At 42.4% G+C, this 18,902-nt stretch overlaps 1 protein-coding gene across 3 annotated transcripts; it reads right to left on the bottom strand.

The window, feature by feature from the left end:
* Positions 1–314: 314 nt before the first annotated feature.
* COG3 (component of oligomeric golgi complex 3) lies at positions 315–18,902 on the bottom strand. Of its 3 annotated transcripts, none has more exons than XM_070943207.1 (23): positions 18,777–18,902; positions 17,375–17,521; positions 16,418–16,479; positions 15,376–15,541; positions 14,609–14,683; positions 13,520–13,612; positions 12,213–12,338; positions 10,667–10,747; positions 9,932–9,975; positions 8,374–8,500; positions 6,979–7,070; positions 6,647–6,792; positions 5,787–5,947; positions 5,119–5,224; positions 4,488–4,612; positions 4,199–4,288; positions 3,858–3,978; positions 3,588–3,676; positions 3,360–3,494; positions 3,057–3,132; positions 2,655–2,782; positions 2,087–2,185; positions 315–1,843 (listed from the first exon to the last, which is right to left on the bottom strand). In XM_070943207.1, exons 1-23 carry the CDS (start codon positions 18,900–18,902, stop codon positions 1,814–1,816), a joined length of 2,445 nt encoding a protein of 814 aa, XP_070799308.1. In that variant the 3' UTR covers positions 315–1,813. The 3 variants fall into 3 exon arrangements, 2 of the variants coding, with proteins under 2 accessions (XP_070799308.1, XP_070799309.1); XM_070943208.1 differs by having other exon boundaries at positions 6,653–6,792; XR_011600368.1 differs by lacking the exons at positions 315–1,843; positions 2,087–2,185 and having other exon boundaries at positions 2,696–2,782; positions 3,352–3,494.

Genomic DNA, 18,902 nt, shown 5'->3' with positions numbered 1-18,902 from the left:
TGTGTCTTGTTTTTAATCTCTTTAACTACATGCACATAAAATTACCATGTAATTTTTTTTCAATATAAAACTTGAAGGTTTTTTTTTTTCTTTAGACCAGTTAAGCCTACAGCACGTGCTTTCCAAAGGACCTAAAGAGAAGTTTTAACGGAGACATCTATCCTCTGGAGAATATTTCTGCATTTGCAATTAAGATCTTAGAGGCTTTAACAAGGTAGAGTTTCCTGAAGAATACTGGATAAAACAAAACCCTCCTAGAATAACAAAGCAAACCTTTTATTTTTATTAAATAAGAACAAGATCACACGGAAAGATTAGAAAAATTATATACACTGTTTATTTAGCTGACTATCTGTACAGGTTATATTTATTCTGTGATTTGAAAAGTCACTGAATAATAAAATAATGTTTGTAATAGAAGATACTTCTGTTTTAGAAAGTAAAGCATTTAAATTACCCACTTCCAACTTCTTTAAAATACAATATACTTATTCACATTCTATTCGATTGAAAATCTCTGTACTCAAAATTCACAGCTGATTATTTTACATATGTGTTTTTCACTTAACTAGGATACCAATATGTGGATTAGAATAAAATCTGATGCCACTTATTTTCTAATGCTTACAAACATTGATTTCAGTTCTTTAAAATTAATTTATCTCCATAAAGAATTGAAATACAAGATTTTTAAAACAGTTTGAGTCTAATATTAAACAGAGCAATTCAGAACAAAGTCTGGATTTGGATTCTGCAAAACTTTTAGTATTTTATTTTCTAAATACCAATATTTTAAACAGACCTCATTTAAAAATTATCTGGGTTCCCTGAACAATATAATTTTTTTTATCTTATTTATGATACACTATATACTAGATGTAAAATACTAACTTCACAACTTCTCCATGCCTGGCAGAAATGCACAACAATCAATTTATAGAAAAGGCATGTCTTTTTGTAACTTCACAGTAACAAACACACTGCTCTAATTCAAGTAAAGATTTAATTATGGAAAAAAATAAGTGTTTGCTTCTATTTTTGCACTAGATCTTGCAGCTTTACACTTCAATTACATACTCCATTCTCCCAATCTTTCCACATCACATTTTCCACATATTAATTTTAGTTCAGTCATAACCTATTAAACAGGAATTTATTACCATTGCACCATATTTTCCGCATAACCTGTAGACATAATTTTAAGGCAAGGAAATCGATTTGCAAGGAATAAAAATAGAACAATGACAGCATTTGTCAGTATGGAGAAAAAAACCCCACTGATGTCTCAAAGTAGATTACATTAAGTGCTATACCTATCCAACCATCTGATTACATGGCATCTTCCATAAATTCACCATTACCACTGACACTCTACGAAGTCTGATGATTTGTTGACATCTATGAACAATAGTCCTCATTATTGGCAATATTACTAAGAATTTTGTGGGAAGGCTTGTAGATACACTTCAAAGTGGTCCTGATGTACAGTTTATGAATAAAAAGCACCCATTCTCCAAACGGGGGTTGTTCCAAATTATTTTAAGGAATTTGGAAAAGTAGCTCTTCTCTGGATACAAAATGAAGCAGAGGAATTCCATCAAGCAGGAGGGCTGTTTTCATGATGGTAGCTGCCCCCAGGGAAAGAGGCGGCTTTTACCAATCTTCAGGAATGCTTCTGAATTTGCAGAACAGCAACAGTAACTCTTCACCACCTTCGAGCGATGAGAAAGCCATTCGAAGGGCAGCCACACTGGTGGCCTCCGACCATCATGGATGGTAGGAAGCAGCGTTGTGCGGTCTGGCTACCAGGTTATTACTTTGTTACTGACAAAAGGAGGTTTACCTGAAAGACAAAGGTGTTTTTTTTTTTAGAAGCACAAATAACTTTCTTGAAGATTTAGAAGGCAGATGTCCATTTGCCACTTCTTCAGGAATTAAAACTACCTATGTCCCCCGTCCATCCTTTCTACAGTCTCCCCATAAATTTTTGTACCTAAAAATTTACTCCCAAAATGAAGAACAAATCGGGTTTTTTTAAAGTTTTTTTTTTTTTAAAAAAGACAAGAAAATAAACTGTTAAGATAACCTGTTCCATTGATGGACAAGCTATGATCTGGAGATCTTCATTGCTAAATTCCTCTTTTAAGACGGCATGCAGCTTTTGAAACACTTGCTGGATATTGTTCTTAATGGAAAAGAAAAAAAATACTGGTGACTTCATTATCTTAAAAGCAATGTGTGCACAAATACTGAGCTCCAAAGTTGTGCAACAGTCCTCCACACAAATCTTACAAGCACTTAAGTCGCACTATTCCATTCTCTTATACACACGGGCAGCCCCAGGGATTTAAGGGCCAATTTGGACCATTTGTTTGAGATCTATAGAGAGAAAAAGGAGGAAGCAGGAGAGAGATGGCAGGGACCACTGTTTCCCAACCTTGGCAATTTTCAGACGCGTGGACTTCAACTCCCAGAATTCCCCAGCCAGGCTGTCTGAAAATTGCCAAGGTTGAGAACCCTGGCAGTGACAATTATAGTAAAATAAGGATGGCGAGCATGACAATGGAAAACAGGAATTCCGCGCATGTTAGCTCTAAAGGCAAATGTGTAACGTACATATTTACAAGTCCCGTCCGATGCTCCCAAAGACCTACCCTAACGGGCTTGAACAAGATGAATTCGGTGTCCTTATTGGACAAATAAAGCGACATACTCTGTAAGGTTGGCGGCAGCTTTGTTTTTATTCTCTTGTAGGTGGACGACACCAAGTCATTGATCTTCACTGTAAATAAAACAAACACAAAGGCTCTCAGGCTACAGAATTTCTTCTGCAACAGTTTTGGGCAATCTCAAAGACGGGTTCCACTTTAAAATACAAAATCCATTTCTTCTATTCATGATAATTTTTACATAAATAAATCGAAAACAGATTATAGCTGATTGGAGAGCAACCCAAACCTGTAGGTTGTAGCTACCGAATAAAACCTGCAATAGTGATCTTACTTAAAAATAAAATCATGGGCAGATGGCAGTTTTCCTCTGTTGGAAAAAGCTACCTGGTTGGGCCCAAGGCTGCTGCGAGAGATTGTACTTAGGACCCCTCTGAGAAGCCACTGCGGTCAAGGCTGAAACCTGAAGGAAGGAGAAGAAGAGGGTTAAATAGATATACGATATCCCAGAGAGAGGCTTTCAGTTGGCTCAAAAGCTTTCTTAAGCCCTGGAGCGCTTCAACTGGGCTCCAGCAGTGAATCTGCCCATTCACAGCTACTCTCTTTCTTAGAAAGCAAAATAAAAAACCAAAATTTTAAGCCTAAATAGGTCAAACTGCTGACAATAGTGGATTTCTAGTACTTTAATACTTTTGACAGAAATTCCTGCAGGGGTTCGACCAGCTGTTTAGTCTGCTGCTGAATGAACTGCTCGCAAGCCAGCTTCAGGTGTCGGTCCACGTCCTTCTTAGAGTCGATATAATGCTCTCTTATTTCTGGCGTGCCCTACAAGAGGAAGGCAGAGGGGTCTTCAGAATTCGCCACACCCCAAAGTGATTTTCCCAGGCATGCTGACATTTGTAGTAAGTATTCTTTCACCTCCAGCAGGAACTGTATGATTGCATTGCTGCTACTTAGCCTGAAGAACTGGGGGACGGTCATGGGATTCAGGATTTTAAAGGCAGCAGCTGAGAAAAGAGGAATGTTTATGAATATTTATTTTATGAATCCAAATCAAATGGAACTTCTGTGTCCTGCTTCCTGCCTGGTTCCCCAGGAGGGCTGACACTGATCAGGAGGAGGAAGAACTCTGGCTGAACGGTTTCTCGCCCCTCCTGCATTTGGGGGGCCTTCCACACAATCCCATACCTCTGGTTTTCTTCAAGTCCAGCGAGATTTCCTTAATTGTGAATTCAGTGTGGAAGGGAGCAATTTGCTCACGAAGGATCAAAAGGTGCTTTATCAGAAAAAGCTGTCCGTCGATTTGAGTCTAAAATACAACAACATCAGATGTCCAGGCAGGTGGACACAGAGCACTGGCCTGTAACTGATGAAAATAAGCCAGGAGCAGCTTTGAGGACACGGGAGGCCACCTGCACGGCCTCTGTTTCATCAGAGCAAACCCCTCTGCCCCCCCCCCCACCCCACTTGAACCCAGCTGCCAATGGCTCCCCCTCTCCTCCCGCTTCTGACCAGTGCTTATACCCGACCTTGCTTTTAGCAATAGAATCTGCAGCCACCAACAAGGACTGTGTGCAGGCTGATAGCGCCTCCTGCGACAATCCTTGGAAGACCGTTCCCTGGAGAAGGGGAAAAAGGCAGCCTTTCACAACGGACACAGGCGATACAGCTGGCACCCTCACATTACCTGGTTAAGTGCAATTTATTTACCCGAACCTATCAGGCAATAAATCTGAAACAACATTGCAAGTTCATAAAAGACTTATGTTCTTCCACATGTAATAGAAAAGAAAAGAAAAAGAAATGTTAACTGCTTACATCAATGCACCTGTAAAGCTTGGAGAGACAGACCAGGGTCCTCCTCACAGTAGGGTACCACATCCCATGGAGATCCGCAGGGGACACCGCATTATGGGCTCTAGGACTGCAAGGTTCCAGCGTATCTGCAAATGCAGGTGGTGGGATGGTTTAGATCAGTGCTTCTCACAGGCTTAGCAACTTGAAGATGTGTGGATTTCAACTCCCGGAATCCCCCAGCCAGCCAGCCAGCCAACCTCCAGGTGCCAAGCTCAAGAAACCTCCGATAGTCAGGGATCATCTCCGTATCGCACCCTAGGACATCATCTACTGTACTAGGAGCAAAAGGAAGCTTTTGCCCTTTCCTTCTTATCTCAAGAGCATTTTCAATGCCTTTGGACTGAAGCACCAGGCTCTTTCAAGGCAAGGCAAGAATCGGTCGTTATGCTTTAAACCAAACAACATCCAGAAAACAACTGGTCTAATCTTTCAAAGGAAAACTTGAGACTGATCCATGCAGCCAAGCCAATGAAGTGGTTTGTGTTTGTTTCCCTCCTGGGCTTTCTAGACACTGAGAATCGGGTGTCCTAATACAATTATTAGCAGCAGACTTTTTCCAAGGACACAACTTTGCACAACTGCACATACATACCAAGTTTTACCTCGCTGCAGCTGTCTGGCTCTTCCTGCTTTGCAGCTGACAAGGAAGCCTCAACAGGCCACTTCTTCTCTTCCTCTTTTAAGCTCTGTGCAATTTGCTGCCAGGAAAAACCCATTTTGTGAAGGAGCCCATAAAAGACGTTTGCTTATTTTATTACTTCTTATCATTATCTTAACCCAGCTCTTTCTCTCTGTTCTCCGTGTTGTTCTCACTCAATACAGAATGACTCTCTGGAGTTAAAGATCTTTCTGCAAAAATAACGTCTGGTGTGGCAGAACCACTGACTGAAATTATACTGAATCTTATTTAGAGAATACCATTTTTGTTCAATATCCGTCAATATTGGTGTACAAGAAAGCCACCAATCCCGAGTGGGCATTTTGCTTAATGACCTATGACTGAAATTGCAGAGTCAATTGTAAGTTGAGGGCTATCTCTGTGTTTACACAGGTTTAGTTGTCCACATGGACACAACTTTGTGCCATTTTCTCAATCTAGTTCGATGCTCCAAGCCCAGTGACAGCATGGCAATGTTTGAGGCCTCATTATAACGTCACTTTGAAAGCAGGAACGTACCAGCTGCGTTCGCCAGGCTCATTATCCTTTTGTCAAGATGGTGCCTTGTTTTCCTCTGCAAACCACACCCCACTCCCCCTCACCTCCATCATCTCCAACTTGGCAGGATAGGCCAGGTCCCCGGGGGCAGGCTTATAGCCCAGAATGTCCGTCTGAATGTAGATGTGAGTCCTGTAAACCAGCCGCTCTTGAACGTCCTCCAACATCTGCTTCACTCCAGCAGCGAAAGCACCCAGCTGTTTCACTGTGAAAAAAATTAAAAGTTCTCACTCTCTCCAACTTTCTCCCAGTTATCATCAAATCACACTACACTGGTGCTTCCTCAGCCTTGGCAACCCGAGGACCCAGAATTCTCCAGCCGCCATGGAATTCATGCTGGCTGGGGAATTATGGGCGTTGAAGTCCTCAAAGTTGCCAAGGCTGAGAAACATTGCACTGATTCTATGCGGATGAAAACGGATATATTGCCCTAAAAGTTCCTGAACTGAATTTAGGAATAATCTCTTATTGTAAATGTTCTTTACTTGCCATTCTGTTTCATTTTCCAACCGGGGAACAACAAACTGCCTCTGTCTGCATCGAATGGAGAGACTTCCAAGAATAAAAGCAGGACAATTTTATTTGTATACATTTACCTAATAATGTTAGTTACTAATGTTAAGATTGGTGGTGCGTGTGTCTGTGTGTGTGTGATACGACGTCCTTGCAGTCAGTTGTGTCAGGGTGACTAACTGCAGGGGTATAATTTTGAAACTTACAACCCAGTTTCAAAATTGTGTGTGTGTGTGTGTGTGTGTGTGTGTGTGTGTGTGTGTGTGTTTTCTATGGTAACTGTGAAAAGTTGCTAAGTGATCAGCCAGAAGCCAAAGACTGCCTGTGGACACCCTGTCCAGTCCTGTTTAAAACATCTGCTCGTTTTGATTGTTTGGTTCCTCTCTCTTACACTCACTGTTGTTTTGCACATGATCTTCTAACATTTCATTTTTGAGGATCCCGCAGAGTTCAGAGAGAGTTTCCAAATGGATTACGTGGATGATCAGTGGCCTGAAGACGTCGTATAAAGACAAGCAGAGCTTTTCCAGGAGCTCACTGAAGAAGAGAAGAACACGCGCACCAAAAGGTCAGAAGTGTTAATAAACAGCCAGCCCTTCCCACCCACCCAGAGAGGAAACCTAATGTAGCCAGCTGAAAGTGGATGAATAAAATGGGTCATTTCTCTCCACCATACTGGCAGGATTTCGTACAATAAAAGAAAATGCTACATGGGTCACCTACTCCAGTTTGGGTGTTGGTTTTGTGAAGAACTCGTCAAAAAGCTGATGTTCATCCTGGCAGACATGAACCATGAAGGCACAGCCACTCCGTACCTGAAGTCAGTCATAAATAGATGCGCGGTTAGGTTGAGACATATTGGTTACAGTCCCTGAACCGGTTCCCCTAATGCTGAAATGGTATCAAGGATTCCTGACTTGGCAGTGAGAAATCCCTGAGCTATCGGACCAGAGCAGCGCTATAGTCACATTGCTGGCTCAGCCCTGGCTTCTCCGTTTCTACTCTCCAAGCCTTAAATTTATGGACTGGATTGTCACCCAATGCTATGAAAAGAAACGTTGCTTGCAGTTTCAGTCAAGATATAAATCACAGCTACATCTCAGCTTGGGAAATGCAGTTACTCAACACACGCCACTCAGGTTTTAGCCCACATTAATTAAATAATTCTATCTCTCTCTAGGATCTTTCAAACCACAGTGAATTAAAAAGGCGTCTGCCTATAAGCAAATTGGCCAAATAAAATCAAAGTTCCCCAGGCAATTTTGATTTCTTTTGGAATTGTTAAGAAAAAATAGGCTTGCTGCATGATAAACTGCTCTCTACATGGGGCTCCCCTTGGGGTGCACCCAGAGGCTGCAGTTGGTAAAGAATGCAGCCGCGTGGGGGATTATGGGAGCGACAGGGCGCTCACATATAACACCTCTCCTGCGCGAGCTGCACTGGCTTCCTGTGGTCTTCCGGGTGCGCTTCAAGGTGTTGGTGACCACCTTTAAAGCGCTCCATGGCTTAGGGCCAGGGTATTTGCGAGACCGCCTTCTGCCGCCAATAGCCTCCCACCGACCGGTTCGCTCGCACAGAAAGGGCCTCCTCAGGGTGCCGTCGGCCAGACAGTGCCGGCTGGCGACCCCCAGGGGGAGAGCCTTCTCTGTGGCAGCACCTGCCCTCTGGAATGACCTGCCCCCTGAGATACGCATGATATCAGACCTCCGGACTTTTTGTCGGGCCCTGAAGACACACTTGTTCCATCTAGCCGGGCTGGCTTGATCCCATCCTCTCAGTTTTTAATTGATTTCGGTTTTAATTGGGTTGTTTTAAACTTGGGCCAAAATTATTTAATTGTTTTTTAAAATGCTTTTAAATTTTATATGCTATGTTTTATCCTGGCTGTACATCGCCCTGAGTCCCGCAGGAGAAGGGCGGTATAGAAATAAAATAAAATAAATAAATAAATAAAACCGAGAGGAAAAAAAAACACATTTCACTGAAAGCTAAAAAAACAACATACCTATGTGAGCAAAGTATTTTTCTATTAAATTCAAAAGGAGCCAACAGTTCATTTTAAAAAATGAAAATGCAAACAAAGAAAGAAAGATAAAACAGCAAAAAATATGATTTTACCAGAGCACAATGATCTCTGTTGTTTCGATTAGTTAATTCTGTGACAGTGCTAGTAATACTAGGCCCCAATAAGTGTTCTCTCTGATTAAGGTAACAATGGTGGATTTCATTTAATAGTTGCCGGTATCTAGACAAAGAGGGAAAAAGAGAGAGAAATAATGGATTTCAGAGAGAAACTAAATTTTAGAGGTACTTAACTCATTACATTTTATATGCCTCTTCTCTGCTAAGAATGAGCAGTAAAAAGTGAATGACTTTTTGGGGCCTGTAGTCACATGACTGAAATTATGTAGCCAACCACCAAGAAGTGACTGGAGCATGCCATTTCCAAGGTTAGGAATAATTTTAAAGGCCTTTCAGTGATCTTCATTAAAAAAAAAAAAAAAACACATCCTGGAAATACACAGCCATCTATGCCCTCACCCACTTACAGGATGTGGCCTTGCCCAGTCACGTAAAAATCATCCCCAGCACAGAAAACCACACAAACCACCATCTTAAAAAAATAGCAAAAGCTTGCTTGCTTCCGTTCCATTGTTAGAAGCAAAAGAAAGAAATATAAAGTTGGCTTTGTTGGTCGTGGCTAAAATATGGAATAGTTTTAACATCCTAGAAGCCTTTATGGACTTTTTGCCAACATTTGGACAGAAATGGCAATTTTTGGATTGGTAAATGGATGTGGGGGGGAACATTATCAGAACTATGCATGTAATCTCATAGGGGATGAGGAACCATTAAACTGCCTCTACTTGTTTCAAGGAAGATTGGGGGTCGCTTCTCTATTCTTTTTTCCCCATTTCTCTTCCTTTCTCTCCATTTTCTTTTTCTCTTTTTCTTTTTTCACTTTGTATTTCTTCTTTCCTATTCTTTTTTCTTCTGATTTCAGTCTGCACTGGCTTCTAGCAGTGTAAAACTGTGTAATAAAAAGTATTTTTATAAAAAAAGAAAAGAAAAAGTGGCCCGGTGCTGCTTAGGCAAAATTCAGCAACTTTTGGGAAAATCTTCAGTGTGCCATTCTTTTTTTATGGTTCCAGGACAGGAGGAGGGAATTACAACGGACTGAAATTATCCTGGATTTAAAGGATCCCTAGTACTCCACACGGTTCAAAAACAAAACCACAGAAATGTGACCAGATTTTTGAGAAGCGCAATGAGAATAATTGGGAGACCAGAAACTAAAAGTGATTGAAGGAGAGATTAGGGTGTTCACGGGGGATTCCAAGCGCACAGAAGCAGGCTGATTCCCAAACTTCCTCTCAAGGTGGCCTCTTGCATGCTTGTCATTGACTTAAACATTCACCATATATTTACTTTATCCTCATCTGACTTCAGTTACTTGCAAGGCCATAAAGTAGTGATTTGAACTGGTGGGGCAAAATGAGGCCCTCTCGGTCCAAGAAAAACCAGGGATCACCTCCTGGGGCCAGAGGGGGTCTCCCCAACCAGGCCTGCTGTGCTCAAGGAGTGAATGAGGATCAGATGGCACCTTCTTGGGCCTCAATCCACGGAACAGTATTTTGCATTCGTTTTAATATAAAATGCTAATAAGTCTACGTACTCCGGCATTTTCTCAGATCGTTGCTCGATTTGTTCAAAAAGTGTCTAGGGAAACAAGGAGGAAAAAAAAAGGTAAATGACCCCTCAAGTAAAGTTTTCCCATTTCAACTGTTTTCTTTTGATCCTGTTCAATTAGCGAGAATCCTCTCTGCACTCCAAAAGAGACTCATTTCTGAAGAAATATTTAGGAAATTCCCATGTGAAAAATCTCATCTTCCTGTCCTTCTAGAGTAAATAGTTTTTCTCTGCAATCTTATTAATTCAAACTTCCCAGTGCTTTAAAAGGTGAAGGGTTTGGTATAATTTCATGACCCAGGAGTGAAAATCCCAAATCGAAAATCCCAATATGATCAGGTAAAGCAGCTAATTCCAGAGACTAAGAGATAGTGAAAAGTTTGATTCAAGTCTATAAAGAGAGGATTTATTGGCTGTCAACTACGACCATGCAAAACGAACCATCTGCTGGTGCAGCTGGCAGAGCTAGCTTTTACTTCGGTTAGAATGCCGGTTAGTATTCTAATGGGATGGAAGCAATTTTGGCACCCAGCCTTCCCCTTTGGCCAGAGACCCAGTTTCGGAAAGTGGATGTCAGCACAAAGTGCCTCTGTCAACCTTCAGTGTCTCCCGGGAGGCGTAGATAAACAAAACAAGTAAGTTTTGTTTGAGCATACAGTAAATAGCTTTTCGCAATAATTTTGTATTCCTTCTGACAATCACTCTCCACTGTTCGACCTACCCTGACTTTGGGTGCAGCAGCTCTGAACTTCACATAAAACAAGGTAAAGGCATTGTCTGAATTTGGAGCCACCAAAGGATCCTAAAAGAAACAGAGAGTTATCTGCCCGCTGAGTTATTGCACAATGGGGGTGGGGTGGGGGTGGGGGTGGGAGGGAGGACATTTACACCAACCCATATAAGACAGAGAGAATCCCAAAGCTTATATATATATATTTTCTTCACCCTGAATCCTCCAATTGTAGAAAATAACTCTGGAGGCCAATTTTAGAGCAGAGCTTTTTAGAAACTCTATCTCTGTCATCATATTTTTTTTTTGGGGGGGGGGGGTGTCAGGAAGGAGCTATTATTACTCCTTGGAGATCCCGGGTAGCTCAACTAGGCAATTCCGCAGCAACCCACCTGAAGGCCTAAAGCTTCTTCCCAAAATTACAATTACTGCGAGTTCAATTCTCACCAGGCTCAAGGTTGACTCAGCCTTCCATCTTTTCTAAGGTGGGTAAAATGAGGACCCTGTTTGTGGGGGCAATAAGCTGACTTTGTATAAAAATATACAAAAGTATGAAGGCTATTGCTGAACCCATTGTAAGCCGCCCTGAGTCTCCAGAGAAGGGCGGCATATAAATCAAATTTTTAAAAAAAAAAAAATACGAGGAGGCAGCCTAAGGCACCTCTTGCTCCTTTGAAGCCCAACCTTGAAATGCCAAATGGAGACTGATAATGCTCTCGTGACCTCACAGTGCCACTGCCACCCGTCTGTGACATCACAGTGTCCCTGAAAAGTCTCCAATGAAGGGAGGTGGCCATGCTATTCAGGAGCCCCTAAGGACAGGCTCTGAAGGAGACCAGGGGAATCACAAGCACGTGCTGAGGAGAAACCCAATGTAAACCCTGGTTCTAGAACAGAGGCATCTGCTAGAAAATCAATACCTGGAAAGACAAACTACTAGCACAACAAAAAAGTAAAGTGCAGTGAACAACTGAGGGCAAAAACTGGTTATAGAAGGAAGACTTCCCTAGCAATAGCCCTTAGCACTTATATATCGTTTCACAGCCCTCTCTGAGCGGTTCAGAGAGTCAGCCTATTGGCCCCAACAATCTGGGTCCTCATTTTATTCACCTCGGAGGGACGGAAGGCTGAGTCAACTTTGAGCCGGACAGGATCGAACTAGGGATACAGAGTTCTGTGAAAAAGTGTTTGATCTATTTTGGGCTTTTCTGAATTTTCTACCCAGATTATTGGGGGCAATATGCTGATTCTGTAAACTGCTTAGAGAGGGCTGTAAAGCACTGTGAAGCAGTATATACATCTAAGTGCTGTTGCTATTGCTATCTCTTTGCCCCGAATGTGAATCCTACCAAAATGAAAAAGGGGTCCTGGGTGAACAGAGAACACCAACGATAGGTATTTATTTCATCCCACAGAAAAATGCACCATTTTAAGCCAAAAAAAGTTGCCCATCTTGTGTCACCAAGGAAATTTTTGCAGACGATTCTCTTTGAAGACAGATTTAACACTATTGAATGTACATGAGTTGATAGCGTACCCTTTTCATTAACTGATTCGTGAGGTTCTGTAGGGTGTTCACTGTGTATGCTTTTATAAGATGCACCACTTTAGAAAGACACTGGTTGCACTTTGCCAAATACACAGCGCAGTCCCTAAAATTTGGCTGCAAAAGAAGGAAAGGATATTAAACAAGAACGATAAATAAAAAAGTTAAATAATGAAAAAGGGAATGATGGATTTCATACTTCAAAATGAATGTGCAGAAACATTCTAGATAGTCAAAGTTCCCTCTGTACCAAATTAAAAGCAAGCAAAAATGGCATATTCACCCTCCCCCAGGGGGAGGGCTTCTCTGTGGGAGCCCCTGCCCTGTGGAATGAACTGCCCCCGGAAATGCGTAAGATCTCCGACCTCCGTGTATTTCGCTGTGCCCTCAAGACCCTGCTGTTCCACCAAGCTGGGCTATCAATGCAATGATTTTTAAATTGGGTGTTTTAAATTTTTGGGGTTTTAAATCTGAGCTGAAATTATGTAATAATTTTAATTATTTTTAACTGATGACTGTCTTTGTTTTTAGTAGGCTGTACTACTAAGTCCTTCGGGAGAAGGGCGGTATAGAAATAAATAAATAAATAAATAAATAAATTTATAGACCTAAGTCAGGGGTGTCCAACCTTGGCATCTTTAAGACCTGTGGACTTCAACTCCCAGAATTCCCCAGCCTGCATGGCAATGGTGGGTTTCAAAATTTTTTACTACCGGTTCTGTAGGTGTGGCTTGGTGGGCGTGGCTTGGTGGATATGGCAGGGGAAGGATACTGTAAAATCTCCATTCCCTCCCCACTCCAGGGGAAGGTTACTGCAAAATCCCCATTTCCTCCCGATCAGCTGGGACTCGGGAAGCAGAGAATAGATGGGGGTAGGGCCAGTCAGAGGTGGTATTTGCTGCTTCTCCAAACTACTCAAAATTTCCGCTACCAGTTCTCCAGAACTGGTCAGAACCTGCTGAAACCCATCTCTGCTGGTGGGGAATTCTAGGAGTTGAAGTCCACAGGTCTTAAAGTTGCCAAGGTCGGACACCCCTGACCTAACTACTAAAAAAAAGTAAAAGAACATAATCTTTGGCCTGCAAGGCACACGTCCATTATATTGCTCTATCCTCCAGACAGAAATTAATGAAATATTTTTATTTATCAAATTTATACACTGCCCATCTCCCTCTCTAGGTGACTCTCTACACAAAGTCTGTGCAAAAATAAACAAAAAATTGAAACGATGGAGCGAGTGCCCTGAAGCCGCCAGTTATGTCCTTTAAAGCAGGGTGAAGGATATGAACAATACCTACATGGGAGGAAACGTAGGCTATGCAGTCGTCCAGTTTGTTCAGCATCGGGATGAAACTTTCACTGCTAACAGACAGTGTAGGCGAATTCAATTTCTTATTGGAGGCAAAGCAAAGAATAGAAGTCCATAAAAATGCACAACCGAAGAAATCTTGCTTTGATACCATTATTACATAATACGCTTTCCAGCATTTAAGAAAATACTCATTATTTTGTACCATTTTTTAAATACTTTCAATATTCCCTTTGGAATGACAGTTTTTAATCACACTTTTCCACCTCTCATCAAGGTAAGAGAATTAGGAACCACGATCCACAGCCCTTCAAGGGGCTTGGAAAGAATGCCAGCTGGTATCTCTAGGAGGGGAAGACAAAAATGCTCTGACCAGAACAGAGGGACTCTGTGGGTGTAGGTGAGATACCCACTGCCCTAAAGCGCAGCAGTCGCATGGCTGAGATTTGCAAAGGCAGTGGTGGCAGTCTCCGTTGCCGTCCTCAGACGGGTCCTGCATGGTTGTGGCATCCCGGGTGACGGATTGCCCTCTGCCACCTCCTGGCGGTTTCCCCTGCTGACTTGTCAGAAGCTGTTCGTGAAGGTCATGAAGGGCCATCCTCTCACTGCAGGACGCTGTAACTCTGGATTATCCGCCAAGGGCCCCAATGGTGACCCCAGGGACACTGCAAAGGCTGCTGCAACTATCAAAGCCCGTTGTGAGTCCCCCCCCCATTCAGCACCAGGGGAACCTTGAAGGGCAGCTGAAGGGGTGCTCCTCCAATGAGATAACTTGCACATGCTCCACCTTCTCCCCTCTATTGTCTTGTGCTTCCATTTTAACGCATCTTAGGCTTTTCCTCTTTCGTTGTCTTTCAAGATAAAATTAAAACCTTCCAAGGAGCAAAGTCTTACCCAAGTTTATTTGAAACAAAGTTTTAATGAGTTCTATGTATACTTGTTTACTAGATTTCAACCGTAAACCAGGATTAAATGAGAACTAGTTATTAGCCTTCGTTATACGCTTTTAGAAAGGACTTCAAATGCAGAGACTGGGAGTTTTTTTAGAAATGGGGAGAGGTTAAACAATTGTACCTACTGTATTAATATTTTCCAGTTCAATGAAATAAGACAGTTTCTGATGGATATTTTCTGCCAGGTCCACGAGCTCTGACTAAAAAGAAATGAAATATTTATTAGGTAATTAAAAGCATGTTATCACATACAACATGGAATCGCCTCTTTAAAAGCACAGATTTATAGTTATTACGTTTATATTAGCATTTTAGTATAGTTCCCAACATTTCACTTGGATATAAACTTGGTATGACAGTGTTACACAGAAGAGAATAACACTATTGTAAAAAACTAAGTTAATCAATCATTTCTTAATTCATAATTCAGATCCAGGTAGCAAGTTGCACTACAATGAGTTCCAGTTTGGTGTCAGCATCCCAGTGCTGACCTAGAAACCCGGAGATGGGGAGGTCCAGGCTTCCCTTCGGCATGAAAGCAGCTGGGTGTCTTTGGGCCAGTCCCTCTCACTCAGCCCAACCTACCTCACAGAGTTATTATTGTGGGAAAAATAGGAGGCAGAAATATCAGGTATGTTTGCCACCTTACTTATATATAACTATATCTAAATTATATATAAAAGGCAGGTTAAAAAGATAACCATGATAACAATTCCTCTTACTTCTAAGGCATTTGTTCATGGTGGTAGACCACTCTCTGTGTAACAGTTTATTAAAATACCTGGTCTAAGGAATGTGATACTAGACTCCTCCAAAACATCAATTCCTTCATTTGTGGCCTTGGGACATGAGAAGTCTAAGCTTATCTTCTGCCATTCAACCCTGAGGTTACCTGCTCTTTTAACAGCTGCTCGCAGGCTTCGTGCAGGGTTCCTGTTTTGGTTGAGACAAAGAGGTATTGTTCCTGCAGTGACTTAAGGTGCTGAAGAGCACAATTCACATCATTCAGTATGGCATCACACTGCTCTTCAAATCCAGAATAAGCTGCCCTGGCCAGCCTTGGAGAAACACACAAACCACAGTGCCTTTAAGTGTTTGTAGTAGCAATGGGAGAATTGATAAAACAATGCCGAAATGTTGGATTGCCTGTTGTATAGCTACAGTGTGCAGTATAACGTATGGTAATTCTATGTATACCATGGTTCATTTGGGGAAACTAGGGAGGGAAACTAGGGAGGGAGACAGTTAAAAAAGAGAAAAAGTTCATTAAAAAAATCAAGAGAAAATAGCTCTGTGTAAACTGGAGAAATAACAGAATATACAAAATGACTTTAAAGTTCCAAATATCTTGTTGAATACATAAAACAAAGGAAAAAAAACAATGCTAAGTGTACAAGATATTGAAGGAATTAAAGCTCATATCAGCTGCTTTAGTCATTATTGATGGATACTGCACATATTCACCTTACAATTAAGGGAAGTAAAATACATACCGTATTTTTCTGCGTATAAGACGCACTTTTTTCCCTCCTAAAAGAGGCTGAAAATTTGGGTGCGTCCTATACTCCGAATGTAACCCTGCGCGGTGCCCAAAATGGCTACCCAGAACAGCTGCTGCCTTCTCTTACCCCTTCTGCGCTTTGCCTGCTTTAGTCACAGGAGCTCCCTCCGAGGATTTAGCTGTGCTTTTGAAGCTGTTTTTCAGCCTCAATGCGAGCCAAGCAATCTTCTGTGCTTTGCCTGCTTTTCTAATTGCTGCTCCCTCCGACAATCAGCCGTGCTTTGGAAGCACAGCCCCAACCTCAAAACCAGCAAGTGAACTAATGTGCTGGGACTAACCAGATGACCTGGTAGGCAGAATTCCCCCCCCCCATTTTCCTCCCCATAAACTAAGGTACATCTTATATTCCAAAAAATACAGTATATATACATACCGGTATTTGGTCTCCTCATCTTGATCCATCTGTGTATGAAGTTGATCAAACCAGGAGAAGAACTAGACCAATGAAAGGACAAGGCTCTTAAAAATCACCCTTAATTCAGAAGAAGCAGACAATTTTGTTCTCTTTATTGTTTGCTATATTCCTAAACAAGTTGAAGAAATATTTTAGGAAAGGATTTATCAAATGTCAATCAAAATCGGAAGAGAGCTGCATTTCCCCCCTCCTATTCAATTGCATCTACTTCTTGAGTCAGGGCCTGCATTTTTGTTGGCAAGGTTTCCCACAAGCGGTTTGGCATTGCCTCCTTCCAGGGGTTGATGGGAGGTCACTAGCTGGCTTTGTGCCCAAAGCAAGACAGGAACTCACACTCTCCCAGTTTGTAGCCAGGTGCCTTAATCACATCATCAAACTGGCTCTCAACTACTATTACTATTATTATTACTATTTGCATAAACTTGTCAATTCTTCCCTCCCAAATCCCATCATTCATTTTTCCTCCCATTTTCACCCAAGCCAAAGGGAGTGAAATTTACTCCATCAACGTCACTTGAAAGCCCACTCTGGAGTTCTGGGGGCAAAGCAGATCATCTGACTCCTCAAAATGACCCAAACTAAAGAAAAGACAAAAATGCACCAGCCATCCAGGAATTGCTTATTTCAGTCCCAACTGGAATTGGAAAGCTAATGGCCAAATTAGTAATTAGAGCTGCGCAGGGGATATGAATCTGAAAAGGAAATTTGCTTGTTGCTGCAGCCATCCAAATCTCCTCAAATCAAAGGCGTCTTTTCCTGGTTCTGGCCAGTCAAAGACAGACACAAATTCTTCCTGTGTGATCCAAGTCACCTTTTCCTTTTGCAACGGAATCTCTGCACAACCACTCAAGTCTGTGATTTTTTGTATTCTACCAGAATCAGAAAGAGCTTGCAGTTCCTTTGTTTCCTTTTTACCTGCTGTGCCGTTTCAATTCTTTCATTTTCCATACCAAAAGAAGAGAATCCTTTCAAGAGAATGTTCTCTGTAGACTCTGGCAATGTGGCTGTCAGCGTGACTGTTAACGATGGCTGGACAAGGCTATTTAAATCTTCTATGGGTAGCTGTTAAAAAGAAAAAAAAAAATCAGTTCCCATCCTGTGAAGCCCATAAGACTCCTGGCAGTTGACAGTATTGTACAAGTAAATCATGTCTGGTTGCTATGTGATAAAACATTGAAACGAAGTCTTTAAACACTATATGTATATATACAATATACACATTCAAATAGAGTCATATTTAAATATCAAGGAAGAATCAGACCCTGATAAACCCACCACAATCCTTGAGTAGCAATAAGAATCACAGGGTCCAAGAGCCAAACTGTAATATTAAATTGCAATTAACATTCAGGTCATGTTAAAAAAGCCAAGCTGCATAATTTTACTCATGTAATCTTGACATCCTAAATTCCAACTAATATTGATACAATTTTCACTTTTCTTTCCCTAGTTTCTGTACATTAAGCTTTCAAAATAATAGGATGTTTAAATAATGTCTAATCGTATTGTGTAAACAGTACAAACGAATCAGGTTTACAACCCAATAAAGGAGAATCTTTGTAGCTCAGGGTTGAAATGAGGGGTCCTGGGAGCTCTCTCAGCCTGGTGGTTTTCTTGCAGATGTTTTATGACCCAACTAGGGGGCATCATCAGTGCTGGGAGGCTTTGCTAGAGCAAACCCCATCCCTTCTAGACCGATGATGATGATGAAGAAGAAGAAGACGACGATGGTATCCATTCGGTTGTGTCTGACTCTTGGCGATTCTCTGGCCATCTTCTGATCTTGTGCTGCTTCTTTTGAGTTCTTTTATGCTCAGCTTTGAGGGTGTCCAGCCACCGTCTTCTTTGGAGGCCTGGTTTCCTTTTACCGCTAATTCCTCCAAACATAATTGCTTTCTCCAGCGAATTCCCCCGCATGACGCAGTGAGTGAGATGCACTTCTGACATTTGATGACATTATCTGATGATGTTACCTAGTTGGGTAATGAAAAGTCTGCAAGAAAACCACCAAGTTCAGGTTTGCAAAAGGGGTGGGGGGGAGGAGGGGAGGGGAGGGCGCCCTCAAAGGGCCTCTTCCCCATCTCTTCCCACTGGCGACGCAGGGCTTCCCTACCAACAGACCCTCCCAGGGGCTTCCGCGTGGCCTCCTTTCCTCCTGCCTAGCCCCTTGCAAGGGCAAGCTCGCCCTTCGCACAAGGCCTCCGGCGCTGGCTTCTCCGCCCTCCCTCCCTCCCTCCCTCCCTCAGGATCCGGACGAAGCGGGAGCCGAGGCAACATTCCATCTCTGCGCGGCGCCGCGGGCAACCAGCCGGCCTACCTCGGGCGGAAGGGGCAGCCCTGGCGAGGCCCCGCGCAGTTCCAGCACCGAGTCCCGCTGCCGCTCGCTGAGAGGCGCCAAGGGCCGCTCGGGGCGCTCCCACCAGCTCAGCCGCTCCGCCGCCAT

This window comes from Pituophis catenifer, unplaced genomic scaffold (genome assembly GCF_029215685.1).
Source record: "Pituophis catenifer annectens isolate HBS135680 unplaced genomic scaffold, rPitCat1.0.hap2 SCAF_4, whole genome shotgun sequence".
NCBI lineage: Eukaryota > Metazoa > Chordata > Lepidosauria > Squamata > Colubridae > Pituophis > Pituophis catenifer.
This window is presented reverse-complemented; position numbering and strand designations above follow the sequence as displayed.